At 37.6% G+C, this 18,868-nt stretch overlaps 3 protein-coding genes across 4 annotated transcripts in view; 1 reads left to right on the forward strand and 2 right to left on the reverse strand.

Annotated features, from left to right (window-relative positions):
- The window catches only part of LOC132154692 (capping protein, Arp2/3 and myosin-I linker protein 3-like), a 49,936-nt gene extending 35,939 nt beyond the window's left edge, over positions 1-13,997 (reverse strand). Inside the window, exons 1-2 of the mRNA XM_059563340.1 lie at positions 13,844-13,997; positions 10,859-10,953 (exon numbers count right to left, since the gene is read on the reverse strand). Of these exons, the coding sequence (XP_059419323.1) occupies positions 10,859-10,953; positions 13,844-13,901 (153 nt within the window). The 5' untranslated portion in view covers positions 13,902-13,997. The remainder of the gene's footprint in view (positions 1-10,858; positions 10,954-13,843) is intronic.
- LOC132154697 (protein arginine N-methyltransferase 5-like) overlaps positions 1-18,868 on the forward strand; it is a 463,524-nt gene that overhangs the window by 210,042 nt on the left and 234,614 nt on the right. The gene's annotated exons all lie outside the window — the stretch shown is intronic.
- On the reverse strand, positions 15,759-18,409 carry LOC132154156 (tripartite motif-containing protein 16-like). 2 transcript variants are annotated; one of them, XR_009437089.1, is made up of 6 exons: positions 18,138-18,409; positions 17,871-17,966; positions 17,513-17,747; positions 17,244-17,403; positions 16,736-16,888; positions 15,759-16,615 (listed from the first exon to the last, which is right to left on the reverse strand). XR_009437089.1 is itself a non-coding variant. In XM_059562765.1 (6 exons), exons 3-6 carry the CDS (start codon positions 17,666-17,668, stop codon positions 16,074-16,076), a joined length of 918 nt encoding a protein of 305 aa, XP_059418748.1. In that variant the 5' UTR covers positions 17,669-17,747; positions 17,871-17,966; positions 18,138-18,409; the 3' UTR covers positions 15,759-16,073. The 2 variants fall into 2 exon arrangements, 1 of the variants encoding a protein (XP_059418748.1); XM_059562765.1 differs by having other exon boundaries at positions 16,736-16,795.

The following is an 18,868-nucleotide window of genomic DNA, read 5'->3' on the forward strand; positions in this document are numbered from 1 at the left end:
TGTATTTTTTTTGCCTACAGTATAAAGCCTACTGTATCATGTTTGAAATGCAAAATTCAAAGGTCTCTTCAGATATAACATGATAAACAAAAACAAAAAACCCTTTTACACAATCTTCTACATGCCTACTGTTGTCTGATTGATAGATTATCATTTTTTAACAAGTAAAATGGTAAATGGACTGCATTTATATAGCGCTTTCAACAGACCAGATGGCCATCCAATGAGCCACTGCTGCCCCTAAAAGGTCCCCTTTAGGTCATGGTAGATGGTAGAAAATGTTACTGTTTTTATAAAGTAAAAGTAAGAATAACTTTTATATTATAAGTAATATTTTAAGATTAAGATAAAACAACTTGTCAGTATGCAGTTTTACAATGTCACATATGTGTTCTATGTATTGATTTTTGTCTTCAGTGCTTTGCTTGACCTAGTTTCCCAGTGTGTGCATGTGTGATTATCATATTCAGTTCACCTGTTGTCTATTAATTAGCCTTTTAGTCATCATTTGGTTTAGCATTTATAATGCCATGTTTCCTGAGTTCAGTGTTCTGTCTGAATGTCATGTTTTGGATGTGTTGCAAACCTGTTTATATGAATTTCTTGTATACGTTGGGTTAAAGACTGTTTGGTAGCACTTTATTTTACAATCCTGTTCCTCATGTACATACTATGTACTTATCATAGTAATTACAATAACTATGTAATAACTAGGTACTAACCCTGAACCTACCCCTAAACCTAACCCTACCCCATGTAGTTACCTTGTATTACCAGAACTTTCTTAGATAAGTACACTGTAAGTACACTATAAGTACATGTTAGTACACGTACTGTAAAATAAAGTGCAACCGACTGTTTTGTTCGTTATTTAATTTTTGTGAGCTAGGATTAGCCACATTCCGTGACATACAGTACATCAGATACATTAGGCTTTTGCGGAACATTTAAGTACATCTTTGTCATCATTGTATTGCATTACGTTTTGTCCCAACAATAAAAACTAAAGAGCTTTGACAATAAACTAATCATTTAAATATCACCTAACTTTAATATAATCTAAATTTAAATATCATATTATTGGGAGATATAGAGTGATAATTGCTATATATGAATTTTAAGTAGTCTGCTATAATGTTATAAAGATCTCATTGATCTACATTACAAGAACTTTATCTTACCTTTGGGCTAAATTAATATCTGCAACTGCACTAAATTGCATACTTTTGCTCAGTTTTGTCTTTTCCTCCTTGAGTATAACATACTATATGAGCTGTAAAAGCCTGATACTCAAAAACATTTTTTTTAATCTAAAGGTTCAACAAACCTTTTCCTGACTATCATTTCATATAACAGGCTTTACAGCAGTGGTCTCAAACTCAATTCCTGGAGGGCCACAGCTCCAACCGTAATCAAACAGACCTGATACAGCTCATCAAGTCCTTCAGGATTATTAGAAACTTCCAAGCAGTTGGAGCTGGTTGGAGCTAAACTCTGCAGAGCTGTGGCCCTCCAGGAATTGAGTTTGAAACCACTGCTTTACAGAGTTAAGAAAATTCACTAAACATTTTAATAATGATTCAGTGCCATTACAAAATCAGGGAGAAACCGTGCACACTGGCCGCTTCTATGGGTGCTGTTGTTTATGGATTTCACATGTGTGCTGAAGTGAGGCGAACAGCATTACAGACAGATGAGTAGGCACAGAGAGGAAGAAATAAGGATTTGTGTGACGTCTGAAGATTACAGAAACATAAAAAGAAGGATTGTCCTTTATTTTGAGAGCAAGCGTGTAAGTGTGTAATAGGCATGGTCAGGTTTGGAGAAACCTCGTAATCTCATTCATCATTTCATTTCTTCATTAGTTTACTTCATTTAGGACTTTGCCACACTCCTCACACCAATCTCACCCTTCCTCATGATCGAAACCAGTGGATTTTAACCAAGGGGGGCCGAGGCCCACTAGGGGCCGCAGGATGACTTAAATGTATTTAAATCAATATGTTATTATAAAGAAATAATTTATATTAATGTTATATTTTAAATTTTACTGTTCTTTTTCCTCTCCAACATTCTTCTACTCATCTTGAGACGTTTCTTTGTCTGATCTACTATGTATATTCTCTAATTCTCTCTTCAATTCAACTCAAAAGATTCCTGTTTCCTCTGATTCAGTGCAGCCCCCACAACCTAGGCCCCCTGTTTTCTTCATCCTCCTTTACTCATCTATTCTTTTTCTGCCCTGTCGCTTTCTATTCTTCAAGGCCTCCCTCCAATGTATTACTAATGGCACCCCACCAAGAAGAAGAAACAGAGAGATCCCAGATTTCTCTTTAATAAAGACTTCGTATAGGCTTTGATGGCAGGTATTCGTATAGGGTTTGATGGCGGCTGGGGTTGAATGTTGAAGTTTGGGCATTTTGTTTAAAGGAAGTTCTCGATGCTTTGTCAGATTTAACAGAGACAAAACCATTGATCATGAGATACGTAACATTTTAGAGAGTGCACCTCAAAACTCAATAACGGTTCAAAAAATAGCATGGTTATATAAACACACTCCTCAAGAACAAGAGATACAGATACAAGAAGGAAAAGTCAGTTTGAGAACCAGAAAGTGTCATCTGCTCATCAAAGGCTTTACTATCAAAGGAAGCAGACACAAAAGATCGTCACGTAAACAGCCACATTAATTATTAAAGCCCACTGGGGTGTTTAGACTTGAACAAGTTTACATGGATGGATGGAAGAGGGGGGACCCCCAATTAAGGAGGGGATCAGAATAAATCAAAGACTACCTCACACATTGTATGGGTAGGGACAGAGGCTGATCACATGGAAATTAATGCAGGAGTTAAGCTACGATGCGCATTACTCACCCTGCTGTCGAGCGCAGACAGAATATGGGCATCCAGCATATAATGATATCAACATTAGTATTCATTATTAGATCCGAGCACTGTTGAGCAAGCATCTTTGTGAGGGAAACTGCAGAAGACGGGGCCAAACTAGGTTTGGTTTCTCTGCAACAACGTCCTCTGAGCAGGGGGTCAGAGTTCAGGCGGTTTGACTGAGATGGACACCCACCGCATCCACTTGTTAAAGTAAAAAAAAAAAAAAAAAAAACCTTTTATCCAGCAATCGCTGACATGGAAGGAAAATGGGACGACTTCAGTCCATGGATTTCAAAGACGATTCAAGCCTGTGGAGATCAGACTGGTACAACACTTGCACTAAAAATCATCCACCACATCTCAGTACCGACTTCAAAGAATGAAAGATATGGAGATGTGTATGTGTGTGTGTGTGTGTGTGTGTGTGTGTGTGTGTGTGTGTGTGTGTGTGTGTGTGTGTGTGTGTGTGTGTGTGTGAGGGAGGGAGGGAGGAGAGGTTTGTGTGTGCAGAAGGGATAGGGTTTAGATTAATCATTCGATGTCAGGGATCTGGCTTGACACTTCAAACACGACCCATAGTTCAAAGGGTGTTTGGGGCATGTCAGCGCTGTGCCCAGGAGACTCTAAAAGAGCGGCAGATTGCTCCAAACATGCCCCTGTATACTCTTCTCAGACACATCACGCTGACTTGCTTCAACGCAGGTATCATTGCCTAAGACAGACCCATTTCGGCTGTCAGCCTTTGTAGGTGAGAGGAAGAGCGAGGATCTACTCCCGGGGCAGGTCCATGTCTTAACTGTTCTGAACTGAAGAGGGGAGAGGAATAAAGAGTGAGAAAGAAGGATTGAAGGAAGGATGGATCAGGGCTGAAATGCTGTGTGCTCCAGATTCACTGATGATTAAAAGTGTTGGAATCAAAGCAGCTCTGTAACTAAAGCTCAGAGTGAGAGAACAACAGAGGAAATAAAAGAGAGATAGAAAGACGAAGACAGAGAGGAGGGGCTAAAAGCTTAAGACTGGAGGAGATATGTTACTTATGTAGTTATCTGCATTGCAGTCCTGTTCTTGATTAGCTTTTTTGTCTTATTTTTTAGTTGAAGGGGTAGTTCAGCCATTCATTTATCATTTACTCACCCTGGTGTTGTTCCATGGCCATATACCATACATTCGGTTTCAGAAAAACTGAAAAAAGTCATGTTTGCGCTCATCCTTATAATGGCTGTGAATAGTGACCGACATCAAGCTTAAAAAACAAAACATAAGCATCAATGAATGGTCTCATGTGACACATGCCATTTATTATAACAGTCAGAGTAAACTGCTGTGCTAATTGAGTTTCATGGATGCACAGTTGTGCACAGAAGACCAACAGCCAAGTTCTGGATTTATGTTAAATAATACATTTTATCTATATTGTTTTTCTCCCAAACCAATTGTATACTTTTTTTTAAAGCTTGGTGCTGCTCACTATCCACTCCCATTATATGGACAAGAGTTGGACTTCATATGAGTGTAATTTGTCTTACTGCACTAAGAATACTAAATATAAATAAGTTCAAAATGAGTGGAAATGTGCAGCATCTTATGCACAAGTCAATTTATCATTTTTGTTCATATTTTTTCTAAATCAGTGTTTTTCCAGGAAAATATCTAAACATCCTTAAAGCAAGATAAATTTGAGAAGCAAAGTTATGTAAGATAATAAAACTTACAACTTACAATAAATAATTATTCATAATAACAAATATTAGTAATTATTATTAATACTTTTAACAATTTCATTTTATCACCATTTGTTTTTTGGCAGCTGCATTGCTTGCCATTGGATTATGTTCCTCCCATGTTTCTTATACAAGCAGGTTCTAATATTTATTAAACTGATGCTGGTAAAGATTCATCCACATTACTACAAAAACATCTCTTACCATGGGGTGGTGGAACAGATACCAGCAGCTGGATTTATTTATTTATTTATTATTTTGTTATTATTTATTTATTATATTATATATAATTTATGTACTGAAGTACAAAAATAAGCATGGATTAAAGACAAAATTGACGCAAAAGTTTTGCTTGCTACAGTATAAAAATCTACAGTATATGCCAGAATTTCAAGGCAACATTCAGAATTCAAATTAAAATGTTAAATTCAAGTGCTTTCTTTGTATGGCATAATGGTGCACACTTTTGAATGGAATCCACTAAATATATTACACAATTGTGCATTTCAAGTATATTTTAAAATATCATTTGAGGTCTATTAAATAAAATACTCTCAGCTTTAGGTCATACTCTGCAGATAAACAAACCAAAAGGTATACTTTTCACAGCATATTTACTCTTTATATATCTCTTACACTTCCTCCTTGGATGTGGGTCTATTTGTCTCTTGTATCACATCCGTCCAGACTGCAGTGCAATCCCCCATTAACTGGCTCTCAACCTCTCCACAAACTATCCTTGCACCGCAAACTTCTCTTTAAGCACCTCGTATCACATTACTCGTCTTTACCCCGCCACTACTAATCATAATGCAGCAGTTGTGCAACTCTAAGATGCTTCTTAGACCAGAGCAAGCTCATTACCCTGAGCGATACATCCATAATCCTTGTTATTTTTTATATTTAAAAATCTAATGTGAACTGGTCACCACATTAAAGGATTATTCTGGGTTAAATACAAGTTAAGATACTATACTATCATCAGCTGTTAACAGTATATTTACAGTTGTGCAGTTATAATGGAGGTCTGTGTGACAACAAACAACAGCTGCCCCATAGACTTCCACTGTATAGTATGTGCACTTCTGTAAATATGATGTTAATTAAGTTTAACTGGTATTTAATACAGAGTGCTGCTTTAATAAAGATCATAGGTCACATGTAATATTTGACTATTTGACATGTAATAAAGTCACAAAGGGAACATTCTTCTAAAATGTTTTATAGTGACTTTTTCCTTTAAATGTTATGACTTTTTGCTAATAAAAGGTGCAATTATTCTTGAAGCATTACAACTTTATTCTCAAAATCACAGATTTCCAGTATCATTTTAACATGGCACTAAAATGTTCTCATAATATTTACAACCCGAATTCCGGAAAAGTTGGGACGTTTTTTAAATTTTAATAAAATGAAAACTAAAGGAATTTCAAATCACATGAGCCAATATTTTATTCACAATAGAACATAGATAACGTAGCAAATGTTTAAACTGAGAAATTTTACACTTTTATCCACTTAATTAGCTCATTTAAAATTTAATGCCTGCTACAGGTCTCAAAAAAGTTGGCACGGGGACAACAAATGGCTAAAAAAGCAAGCAGTTTTGAAAAGATTCAGCTGGGAGAACATCTAGTGATTAATTAAGTTAATTGGTATCAGGTCTGTAACATGATTAGCTATAAAAGCTTTGTCTTAGAGAAGCAGAGTCTCTCAGAAGTAAAGATGGGCAGAGGCTCTCAAATCTGTGAAAGACTGCTTAAAAAAATTGTGGAAAACTTTAAAAACAATGTTCCTCAACGTCAAATTGCAAAGGCTTTGCAAATCTCATCATCTACAGTGCATAACATCATCAAAAGATTCAGAGAAACTGGAGAAATCTCTGTGCGCAAGGGACAAGGCCGGAGACCTTTATTGGATGCCCGTGGTCTTCGGGCTCTCAGAAGACACTGCATCACTCATCGGCATGATTGTGTCAATGACATTACTAAATGGGCCCAGGAATACTTTCAGAAACCACTGTCGGTAAACACAATCCGCCGTGCCATCAGCAGATGCCAACTAAAGCTCTATCATGCAAAAAGGAAGCCATATGTGAACATGGTCCAGAAGCGCTGTCGTGTCCTGTGGGCCAAGGCTCATTTAAAATGGACTATTTCAAAGTGGAATAGTGTTTTATGGTCAGACGAGTCCAAATTTGACATTCTTGTTGGAAATCACGGACGCCGTGTCCTCCGGGCTAAAGAGGAGGGAGACCTTCCAGCATGTTATCAGCGTTCAGTTCAAAAACCAGCATCTCTGATGGTATGGGGGTGCATAAGTGCATACGGTATGGGCAGCTTGCATGTTTTGGAAGGCTCTGTGAATGCTGAAAGGTATATAAAGGTTTTAGAGCAACATATGCTTCCCTCCAAACGACGTCTATTTCAGGGAAGGCCTTGTTTATTTCAGCAGGACAATGCAAAACCACATACTGCAGCTATAACAACAGCATGGCTTCGTCGTAGAAGAGTCCGGGTGCTAACCTGGCCTGCCTGCAGTCCAGATCTTTCACCTATAGAGAACATTTGGCGCATCATTAAACGAAAAATACGTCAAAGACGACCACGAACTCTTCAGCAGCTGGAAATCTATATAAGGCAAGAATGGGACCAAATTCCAACAGCAAAACTCCAGCAACTCATAGCCTCAATGCCCAGACGTCTTCAAACTGTTTTGAAAAGAAAAGGAGATGCTACACCGTGGTAAACATGCCCCGTCCCAACTATTTTGAGACCCGTAGCAGAAATCAAAATTGAAATGAGCTCATTTTGTGCATAAAATTGTAAACTTTCTCAGTTTAAACATTTGCTATGTTATCTATGTTCTATTGTGAATAAAATATTGGCTCATGTGATTTGAAAGTCTTTTAGTTTTCATTTTATTAAAATTTAAAAAACGTCCCAACTTTTCCGGAATTCGGGTTGTAGGTGCTGTGACTGTTCATTATTTCACAGTTTATAGTTTTTCACCATTTTAATGGCCAAATCATTTTTGCAATTACTTCTGCAGAGTGACAAATGCATTTTGTCAAGTAATTATTTCAATAAAAATTATACAATTAAAATTACAATTTGAATTAAAAATGTTTATATAAGTAGTTCTAGATGATTTGCTAGTCACACTGCAGGACAATTCCAGCACTGTCAACTGCTCAATGACACAGAATCTTGTGTGAAATATACAAATACAGTAAAATCACTGCATCGGAACTTAAGCATGCCACTAAGCTAGTCATTGCAGAACTGTTCTGCATGAGCACGGTCCAGCAGACAGGGTGGTGGTGCGGACAGCCTCTATCTAAGGAAGTTTTCACGTCACTCACTGAGGCGATCAGATCAAGTGACAGACCAAGGTAAACAATTGAAGGGGAAAAAAGGCGACACTTGCTTCAAAACAAGCAATCTCCTCTGCCACCCGCCCCCTCGCTAACTCTCTCGCCCCCTCTCGTGAGCCCCTGCCTTGTGTGTTCCCGTTCACCAAGCCCAGCTTTTATCCCATCCCCTCTTCCAACATCATACCAGCGCTCTTTGCTGTGGGTCCAAAAATATATATATACTGTATCTGTTTGTGTGCACATAAGACTGTGTGATCTTTCAGTGAACGTGTACAAGAAAATGTGTGTTTGAGTAATATTTTTAGTGCCGTGCCCCAAGGCTTGAGCTGATGTCTTGCTGAGTACTCTACACAGCTGTATTGGGGCCAAAGATGTGTGTGTGTGTGTGTGTGTGTGTGTGTGTGTGTGTGTGTGTGTGTGTGTGTGTGTGTGTGTGTGTGTGTGTGTGTGTGTGTGTGTGTGTGTGTGTGTGTGTGTGTGTGTCTCAGTGAGTTTTTGTGTACCCCCAAGCTCTAGTCATAGTGTCGGACCTACATTTAAATTTGCTTTGCTCTTTGGGTACAATTTCTAACCATCCACAATCATAAGCATATTAGACTACTGAAAATGCACACTTGACATCAGTCTGACAGAAAAGAGAAGCGAGTCTGAGTATATACTGTGAAGCATATAATGTGAAGAACAGAACATTGACAGTGAAAGTAAAAAGAGCTGTCTAAGACACAACAGAGAGGGGGAAGGGTGAAGAAGATGCTAATATAAATGGATAGACTCAGAAAGAGAAAGAGAAAGAGGAACAAAGGCAGACTGGTAGGTTAAAGCGATAGTTCACCCAAAAAATGAAAATTCAGTCATCATTTACCTGTACATTGGTCTACATTCACTTTTAATGAATGGAAAATAGAAGCAGGAACATTCTGCTAAACTTTTCCTTGGGTGTTCCACAGAAGAAGACAAGTTCAAAACGACATGTGAGTGAATATTGACTGAACTTTCATTTTTGGGGTGAACTATCACTTTAAATACAATGATTTAACAATATAGCAAGATTTTTCGAAGTTAAAGTCACCCTGCAGTGACAATCTTTGATAATCAAAATGACATATTTAAATATTTTTTTTCCCATGAAAATAATTTCTTCAGGCCTTAAATTGGTTTGAATATAACTCTAAACTTTTACCTTATTTAGTACACATAGTCCATAAATATGCAAATTAGTCCCCGCCTCCACTCAATCCCACCAGCTCTTACCTGCTCCCCTTTCATTTTCTAAACTGAAGCAGAAAACGCTAAACAATGGCAAGGGGCAATATTAGATTAATTGAGTTATATATTTTGAATCAGAAACCAATTCTGAAGAAGATACAGGTCTATAAGTCTGTGTATCAGAACAATAATGCATTTATCTATCACTCTCTACAACACTGGGTAACAGTAATTGATATCATTAGATGGCATATTTGTGTAGGTAGGACACGACACAGGGTTGGTTTCAAACCACATTTTGACACCATCTTTGGTACACTGAAGTTTTAAGTAGACAATGCTCAGCAGTGGGCTTAACAAATTTGCACATGGTATATCTTAATAAAACCACCAGATAGAACATTTACAAAACGATAAAAATAGATTATCACCACAGTGTATTTCAGTCTTTCTACTTCGAAGTTTCATATTTAATTCAATGTGTCAGTTTACTATTTTTGTAATCATTTCTAAAATGCACTAGAAATTTCTGAGTCAAAATTGTTTCTATACCAAAAGTAGAAAAGATCCCTCAGGGTTTGTGTCAACATCAGTCCATCGTCACAGGAAATTAGTTTGATTCCTCACCTCGGTCCACTCATTCACTCTGTGTGTGTGTGTTTGAAACTGATCTGGATGATTAATTTAGCTTTTGTGGCTCCAAACCCTGGCATTTCAAATCTCCAGCTGCTTTCAAGGGTCTTAAAGTGACAATCACACACACACACACACTGGCTTTCGTATGCCACCTCTACTCTCACCATCCATCATCTCGCACACACTCCTTCCAGTGTCGGTCGGTCACTCTGACCAACCGAGACTCAGCAGCCACAGAAATGCTCACAGCTCAGCAGGGGTCTGGTCTCCAACGATTTCTGTTTGTGTGTGTGCACCATTGTGCGTACATTGCTTTTATCATTGATTCCACTGCCCATTCTCCAAATGAACTTGGCAAAAACAACCCAACCAGCAGGCAGTAAACACTGCACACCCCATTACAGAGGAGGAAAGGTTAAAGTCTTAGGCTCATTGTTTTTGTAACTGCTGCATAAAAGAAGCACAAAATAAAGGCATAGAGTCGATGCACATGTTTACCCAATGCTGATGGGTTTTTAAAGGACTACTTCACTAATAAAAAAATTACAATTCTGACAATTTGAAAACTCACCCTCATGTTGTTCCAAACCTGAATGATTTCTTTCTTTTGTGGAACGCTGTTTCAGAACAGGGACTGAAGTTTATAGACTTTAGTAAGCACCAGGTTGCTTATATTCACAGTTAAGAGCTGAATGGTCTGAATGAGTCATTCACGGATCAAACTGATTCAGTTCTTGAGTTCAACACACTGATTCAAAGATCCAGTCACAGCTAACTAGAAGGTATTATATGTAGCAACCGTATTTTATTTCTATACTGTATATTCAACATGAAAAATTTATCACACAATCAAACAATCAAATATATTACTTTTTGCGAATGGGACCACTTCTCTTCCACTGAAGAATGAAAGTTTTGGAAAATATGGAACAACTTAAATGGTAAATGATGACTCAATTTTAATTTGCGTCAACTGTTCCTTTGAGGACATACAGTATGAAGTATTGAAGTTAAATGTAGAACCTTACCAGAATCCGATCTTCTGATTTGCCACTCTTGTTCTCTACTTTGATAGCTCTCACCAACTTGATTGATGTCTTGTCGATAACTCGTCTAATGCTCTCTGCAAAACAGAAAGCCGATGCATTAATGGCAGTAGAAACTATCTATTTTAAGACATATTTTCACTGCATGTAGGCACATAGAAAATAACTGCCTTACACCCATCTGCTTTATTTTTACACCTTTTTCACTTGTGTAGGTGGTCTTTCTGCATACTGTACATAGCAACACACAAATATAAAGCACCTCAAGATGTCCTTCAAAGCAAATGCAGAAAATACATAAGAAAAGTCATTCTCATTAACTTGTTTCTCATGTATATGACACTTGTGATCTAGTTCCTGGAATATCCATTTTACACTTTTACAAAGAGAAAAGACTCAGAGACGGAAGAGAAAGGCAAGCGAGCAGAGGAAAAAATAACAGAGGAAAGAGGGAGAGAAGGATCAGAGCGAGACAAACAGTTAATGCAGTCACAATCAACATTAATCTGTGTAAGACCCAGTCACGAGATCCAATGCTTTCTGACTGACACTAAGAACAGCAAATGGCCAAACTAGAGCACATGTTTCCATTACAGTGAGTCACGGGGGGATAAATAAATGGGTAAATCGGATAGGGATATGTAAATGTGCACAAAGAAGAATGAAAGAGAAGATATAAAAACATAAAAAACATATGTAATAAGTGATGAGTGAGATTTAGATCAGATGAAAGAAGTGGAGACTGAGAGAAAGACATGGAGAGATGGAGAGAGAGACCACACATTTGTGACTTTGCTCCCCTTTTTATTAGGGGAATCTAAAGCCTGCTTTTTTTCCAGCAGCACAGAACGTCTTCAATCACTGTCCTTCATATTGTGGTAGGCAATCAGTCATGCCCACTATTCCCCTATTTCTAAACCTCTGCTAACTATTATTGTCACATCTAATCTTATTTTTCATCTTTCAATAGTGTTACCAATTTAATGTTTTATTTTGTTAAATGTGATCATTGCTAATTCTCGTTTTACACTGGACTTTTTATTTTAGCTGATTATGTCGTTCTGAAATGCAACTTTCTGCATGGTCAAATATTTATAATGTAATGACTTAATTGTATATTTGTCCTACACTATGCCAGTTTCATGTTTCTCACATCACTTTATAGTCTCTTTCTTCTCACATAATCCACTAATTTCAGCTCAGATCAATTATCTAAATCCATTGATATATTTATTTAGCAGGTAGCCATGAAATAAGCTTTGCATTGGGGTCCACATCACTTTTTGGGGGGTTTATTTCACAATGACGACCAATTCATTATCCCATTTTATTGTCTTGTTTGTTAATGCTAATTGTTTACTCTATTTTAATTTTACCTTTTTAACACATCAAGATTTTAGATAAAAAATAAATTTGCATGAATTCAGGCGTACTGATATTGACATTGTTGTTGTCTAACATGGCCTAACTGTTTTTACCCTTAAGTATGTATAAGAACGTGTATATTTTAGGTGTTGTTACAGGTCACCATTTTTGTTGATCTTCTAGCTTTTCCAAAAGATAAATAATATTAAAATGCCAACCTATATAATCTATTAGAAATGATTACTGCAAAAGTACTGATAATTATACAGATGGTACAATGAAAGGCAACATGATGACTGACAATTCATTCAAATTCACCTTTCCAGTGGCCAGTAATAGAATGAACAGTTTCACCCACACAAACAAAATAATGTAATACACATTAAACAAATAACTTATTACAGTATATAATAACTTAAAATTAATTTATTTTTATTTTTATCAATTTAAACAATTTCAAGCAAATTATAATGGGAATGCAACTTTCCCCAAGTTGATTATACTTATAAAAATTATAAAATTTAAAATATTAATGCAGAGCCATCATCAGGGAAAGAAAACGGGTACACAGCCCCAGGCCCAAAGCAATGGGAGCCTATTACAGTCCCCTTCTATAGACAACTGGTCCCAAAAATGTGGTCCTGTAGGCTACCCTGCAAATTAAAGAGACAACCCTTATATTATCATAACAGTATATGTATTGCCACTTTACAAAAAAAAATAATAATAATAAATGGTACCATAAAATTATGGTAATTTATATGGTAATGTTAAGTTGACCAGTTAACAAGTTATCCATTTTAGCATTGCTTCCCCCCCCCCCCCCCCCCCCCCCCCCCAGTGCAAAATAAAATAAGAGAGCGCAAGCGCCTGGGAGCAGGACAGTAAATACTGGGTTAGTAATAGGGATTAATTACCAAAGATAATAATGTGTGAAGTTAATTAACAGTGAGAACGCTCCAAATGTCAAACTGCCAGTGTGTGTTCAGTGTGTCATTGTATGTGTCAGTAAGTGTAAGGGCTCATCACCGTGCACAAAGATGACGGCCTCTATGAGTGTGTGTGTTCAGTTAGCCCTAGACAAACATGATGTATGTGACTGAAGTGTATCAGTCTCTCCGTGAACTTGCGTCAGCAGCGATACGCAGATGTATAAAGGACTGAAAGTAACTCATATTCGAGACACATCAAAGGGAGAACAGCATCATGCGCGCCCGCACACACACACACACACATACACACACGCAACTACCTGCACACACTGCAGGCATACGCAACAGACACAAACACGTACATGAAACCAACTGAACCAAATTTAGCCTTTTGAAGCATGACCAGAAGTCACAGTAATTAAGGCGACAACAAGCACACATTCTCACACGCAAAATGATTTATTCTACCGTTAAGCACATCCAATCTGTATGAGAAATCATTACATCTCCACAAATCTGCCACCTTATCAAACATTCAGCGCTGTGATGATTTCAAACCACTAAAACACAAAGCACCGGCCGCGAGCTGAGACGCGCTTAACAAATCCCCACGGTGCGCGTGTCAAATGTCGGATATGAAGAGGGGAAAAGAACTATTGGATTTAATCACCTGTCATTTCCCGACTCACGGTGAGAAAAGCAGTCGCGACGGTGTCTTTGGATGCCATGACGTCCAGCGCCCTCTCCTCTTCCTTTCCTCTTCAAGCAGTAGCAGCTATAATACTCGCTCGCTCTCAGCCAATGCCTATAAACATATCATACTGAAGAGAACCAGCGAGAGGAGGAGGAGGAGGGCTAAGAGAGGAGTTCACACACAAGTCTGCGTATATCTATGTAAAGCGATGAATTACTGTAATAAAGCAGATGCAAGGTTTGTGCCTGGATGAGAACATGACTCAAGTCCTTTAAAAAAAACAACAACTCATATTCAGTATATATAAGTGTATGCCACAGATAAGATAGATAGATAGATAGATAGATAGATAGATAGATAGATAGATAGATAGATAGATAGATAGATAGATAGATAGATAGATAGATAGATAGATAGATAGATAGATAGACTAACATCCTTAAACGTACTTGATTATAATTTTATTTCATATTACATTTAAATACATTTTAAATGTACTAAACTGCAACTTCTTCAATACAAATGTTTAATTACAAATATATTTAAATACATTTAAAACATTTCTTTCAATCCATACTTAATTATATTCTCTTAAAATTATGCACAATTCAATTAATTTATTTTTTTGTTTTACAAGGAGTTTAAGTTTTGAGCCTAATAAATATTCTAGTGTGCGAAATTCATTTTTAGCAGATACACTGAACACATTTAAAATGTACAGTCTTTCTATGGGAATACAGAACAAAAATACTGATGACTCACCCTGCACTAGACAAATTATTGTCCAATCAAATGCTCCCTAGAATGAGTAAGTCCCTCCCCCAAAACCACTTGCAACAAACTAGCAACTAAAGGCTATAGGGCTAATAAAAAAATAAAAAAATATATAAAATAAAAATTATTATATACAAATTATCTAATATGCACCCAAACCATTCTATTCAACAGTAAATGCATTAAACTGTGTATTATACAATTTACTCCAACAGCATCAAAACAGTCATGCACCTTGTTAGCAGTAAGTGACAGAACTCAGCATCTGCCTGATGGGTAATTGCTATGAGGTGTTTGTGACTAGCATTTTGAGTCTATACAGTGATTCAGTGTTTAAAAACGAGTATTCATAGAGTGTCAATGTCCTTGGCAGTGAGAGAAATGGTTAGAGTATTTTAAAATCCCTGTCACTCATAAAATGATAATACAGGCAGCAAATGATGTTTGTGATTGGACAGAACTGTAAATGGGCTCCCCGAGGGCCATGGCACACTTTCTCTCTCTATGATAATCACTATTAGTGCCTATAGTTCCCTCTACACACATTTCCTGTGTTTCTCTGTTGCTCTGGCACTGCTTGCTCTGTTGAAACAGTGTCTGCCCTACACTTGCCCCCAGGCTGATTTTGTGTTTGGAAGGGTGGCGGCAGGGGGAAGGGCAGGAGGCGACTGGCTTTGGAGTTGTCCCTTGTGCCAACCCTCTGGTCCTCGCCTCAGTATATATCTACTCAATGAGATGATGTGTGTGCATGTGTGTGTGAGTATGTGCATTTGTGTAGTTTAATGGAGAAAAAAAGACCATGCTAGTCTAACTGTAGGGATAGTGGAAGAGTGCAGCCTGAAGAGAGTATGACAGAAGAGACTGACTAATGCTAAACAAAATATAGACACAGTGGGAAGAAGAACAGAATAGATGTAATATGTGAATGTGGCGAAGGATTAGATAGAACGACAGATTTCTATTCAGATCAGCAGATATAACATGGGTAAGTACTTGCTACAAATTAATATAAGGACATGTGCAATAATTTCATATTTCACATTCAGGAAATGTTAAAAATATGGATTATGCATGCTGCTATGGTTTAATGCTGCTAATCCATTATAATAATATGTAATGATTCATACAATACAAAGCATGGACTTTTTTCAGTCAAAATGCACTGCTTCGATATGCTTCCTTGGGTTATTTTTGGCTAAACTTGAGCTGTTCATAATTACAGATGCTGACATGAAAAGGCTCAATTTAAAACTTTATATAGTGCTGCCACCAAGTGTCTACATGTAAAAACCACATCCTTCTTCCAAATCCTGATTGACTATTACATACTGTATTTGTTTAAGAATAAAATGCATTTCATGACAGCTGCATGTGTAAACACTACAATTTACAAACTACCTAAATTAAATGGAGAAGAAAGGCACATTTTTGTCTAATTTTTCAATGGATCACAAAGCCTCACATAGGAACCTTTCCCAGCCAGTCCGAACCCAGGATAAACAAGCTCTTTAAAAACAGTTTGGTGCTTATAAATGAGACTCATGTTGTCGGAAACACTGTAAAATGCCAAGATTCCAGCTCTGAAGTCCAAAAAAACTCCTATTTTGGAGCCATGTGATTGAAACTTCGAAAAAGTTGTCTTATTGTCATGCCAAAATTCTACACGGACACTTTCACAGCGTAATCCCCATGACTGAGCATTTCTTCCAAAAAGTGTACGCTGCTTGCCTTTTCTACGGATCCCTTGGTAGGACACAGCAATGCAGACCCAAGTGCCCCCGCCAATCTCTACTTCCCAATATTTAGGGGAGCCTCTGAGACCTTCATTGCACAGGATTTGTGCCCTGCAGTTAAACCTCTGAGTGTGTTCAGGATAGTCCTGGAGCAGGTGCGTGGCTATCACCTCCCTGTTCTCATTCCTCAAGATGAGACTTTCATTTGCTGAGTTGGTATTAAAAGTGAGTTTTGATGCATCTGAGGTAGAAAAATGAAAAGATAAAATATTAGCAATATCAAGGTGGTACTTGCATTACTTGCCATATCAGAAAATAAATGATTTTCTTCTGTCTGTTCAGTTCTATATTGCAAACTTACACTGCAGAAACTCCTCTCGTGTCTGTGGTGGTGGTGATCTAACAATTCTAGTGTTTCTCACTGCAAAAAAAAAAAGGTGATTTGTATACATGGGTGCTTCTTAGGGAAGGCTGAAGAGTCCTTCTAGCCTGGTGTCCTTCTCAGCATTAAACACTAGAAAGAGACAATCTATCGCGTCATGAAAATGAAATCTTCATACTATCTAAATTCACGTTAAAGCGATGCTGTAGCCATTACATACTAAAAAAGTTTAGTGCCAACTCTCACTAATTCTTTTTTGTGAATTGGAATGCAAAGGATTGTGTGTGATCGGGGTGGATCCTTTAAAATAATTAAATTAAGGATGCAAAATGAAGGATGATTTCAAAGGATCCTTTAAACTGAAACGGCCGATGTCAGCACTTGTTGATGTGGCAGTTGAGTTATTCAACCTTAAGATGCAGCCTTTTGACTGAGAAGCACCCATGATATAATCATGAAATATATTTAAATTAAAACTTCTACTAACCTTTTCTAGAAATTGTGAATAAACTCATCTTGCTGGTCACGTTTAGCTTTTCTATTAGCTCGCTAACTGCCATGGAATCACGCTCAAAAGAATTGTACGGATGCACAAGAAAGACAAATGTTTTTTTATACTCAGTCAGCAAAGGCAGAGACACAGCGCTCTTTAGAAAGAGAGAGGAGGGAAATATCACCTTGAATGTGACTTGAACTTTTACTTGAAGATTCACCAGGCATCCATTTCTGTTTCACAGCCATTTTCAGTCACTGTACCTCAAAAAATCGAACATCATTGTTTGAATGAGAGAGCAGCTCCAGGTGTTGTAGATCAGCACCTGAGGACCTCATATTATTGATCTCCTGCGTGTTTATGAATCCCTCCGCTTCCTTCACTGCACACTTCGTCTGTCTGTGGATCAGCTCTGTCATTGCTCTGACTGTCTTTCATTGACTGGATCAGCTCTGTGAAATTTTTCTCATTCTTCTCCAGTGCCTCATTTGCTGAAGCCTAATAATGAAGAGGGAGCAGAGTGGATGTCTTAACTCTTAACTTAACAGCTTTGCAAGCAATACCATACCATTAAAAATGAAGACAGTTACAGTTTCAAAGCAAAGAGAAATGTCTTTTAACCTTGAAAATCTCCACAGCTAGTCTCAGCTCTTGCACATCCTTCTCCTTAGCTTTAATTATGTCAGCGGTCCACTTTTCCAACTCCCCCAACTTAATCTTAAAAAAAGAACATTAATTTCAGTTGCAGTACGAATTATAGTGTTTTCAAGCCTTGAACACTTTTATTGGCACTGATAGTACAGAAAAAAATGGCCAGAGGATGTGCCCTAACCACTGCTGGTATCTGACCATTTCAAGTCATTTTGCATTTCAAATCACATTACTGACCTGTTTATTGGCCACTTCCTCTTCCACTGGGATGACTTCATGACCTCTGTGTTTATCGGTAATGCACAAGTGACAGATGCACAGCTGGTCTGTGCGGCAGTACAGCATTTTGCCATGATCAGAGCAGATGTTCTCCTGCAACACTGCATTGGGCTCAACAAGCCTGTGCCTCTTTCCCACGTGCAAACTGTTATGCATGACAAGATGATGCTCAAAGAAAGAAGCTTCACACTCCATACAGGTCTGTTCAGCTTTGCGCTTCATTCCGATGCATGCATTTCGTTTCCTTGTAAGTATGGTTATGGCATTGGCAAGGCGGAAATCAAACTTTAATAAGGTTAAGGGAATGGTTTCAGTCCCGGAGCCAGAGCAATGATTTAGAGTACTGCTATTGACAAAACCACTGAAAGAAGCCAAACACTATCCTTTCACACACACACACACACACACACACACACACACACACACACACACACACACACACACACACAAAATAAATACATACATAAAACAAGAAACAAATCAACTGTATAGGCCTATTCTATATAAACATACATACACATTCTCAAAAGATTGAAGTTAGAAAAATATTTTAATATTTTTGAAAGAATTCTTTCAAATTGAAGTGAATTGTACTGTATATATTATAGTATTTTCAACACTTTTTAATGAATGCTACAGCACTGTAGTATTATCTATAGGGAACTGATAAAGTGTAATAAATACTGTAG

The sequence above is a fragment of the Carassius carassius genome, chromosome 12 (genome assembly GCF_963082965.1).
Source record: "Carassius carassius chromosome 12, fCarCar2.1, whole genome shotgun sequence".
In the NCBI taxonomy this organism is placed as follows: Eukaryota; Metazoa; Chordata; class Actinopteri; order Cypriniformes; family Cyprinidae; genus Carassius; species Carassius carassius.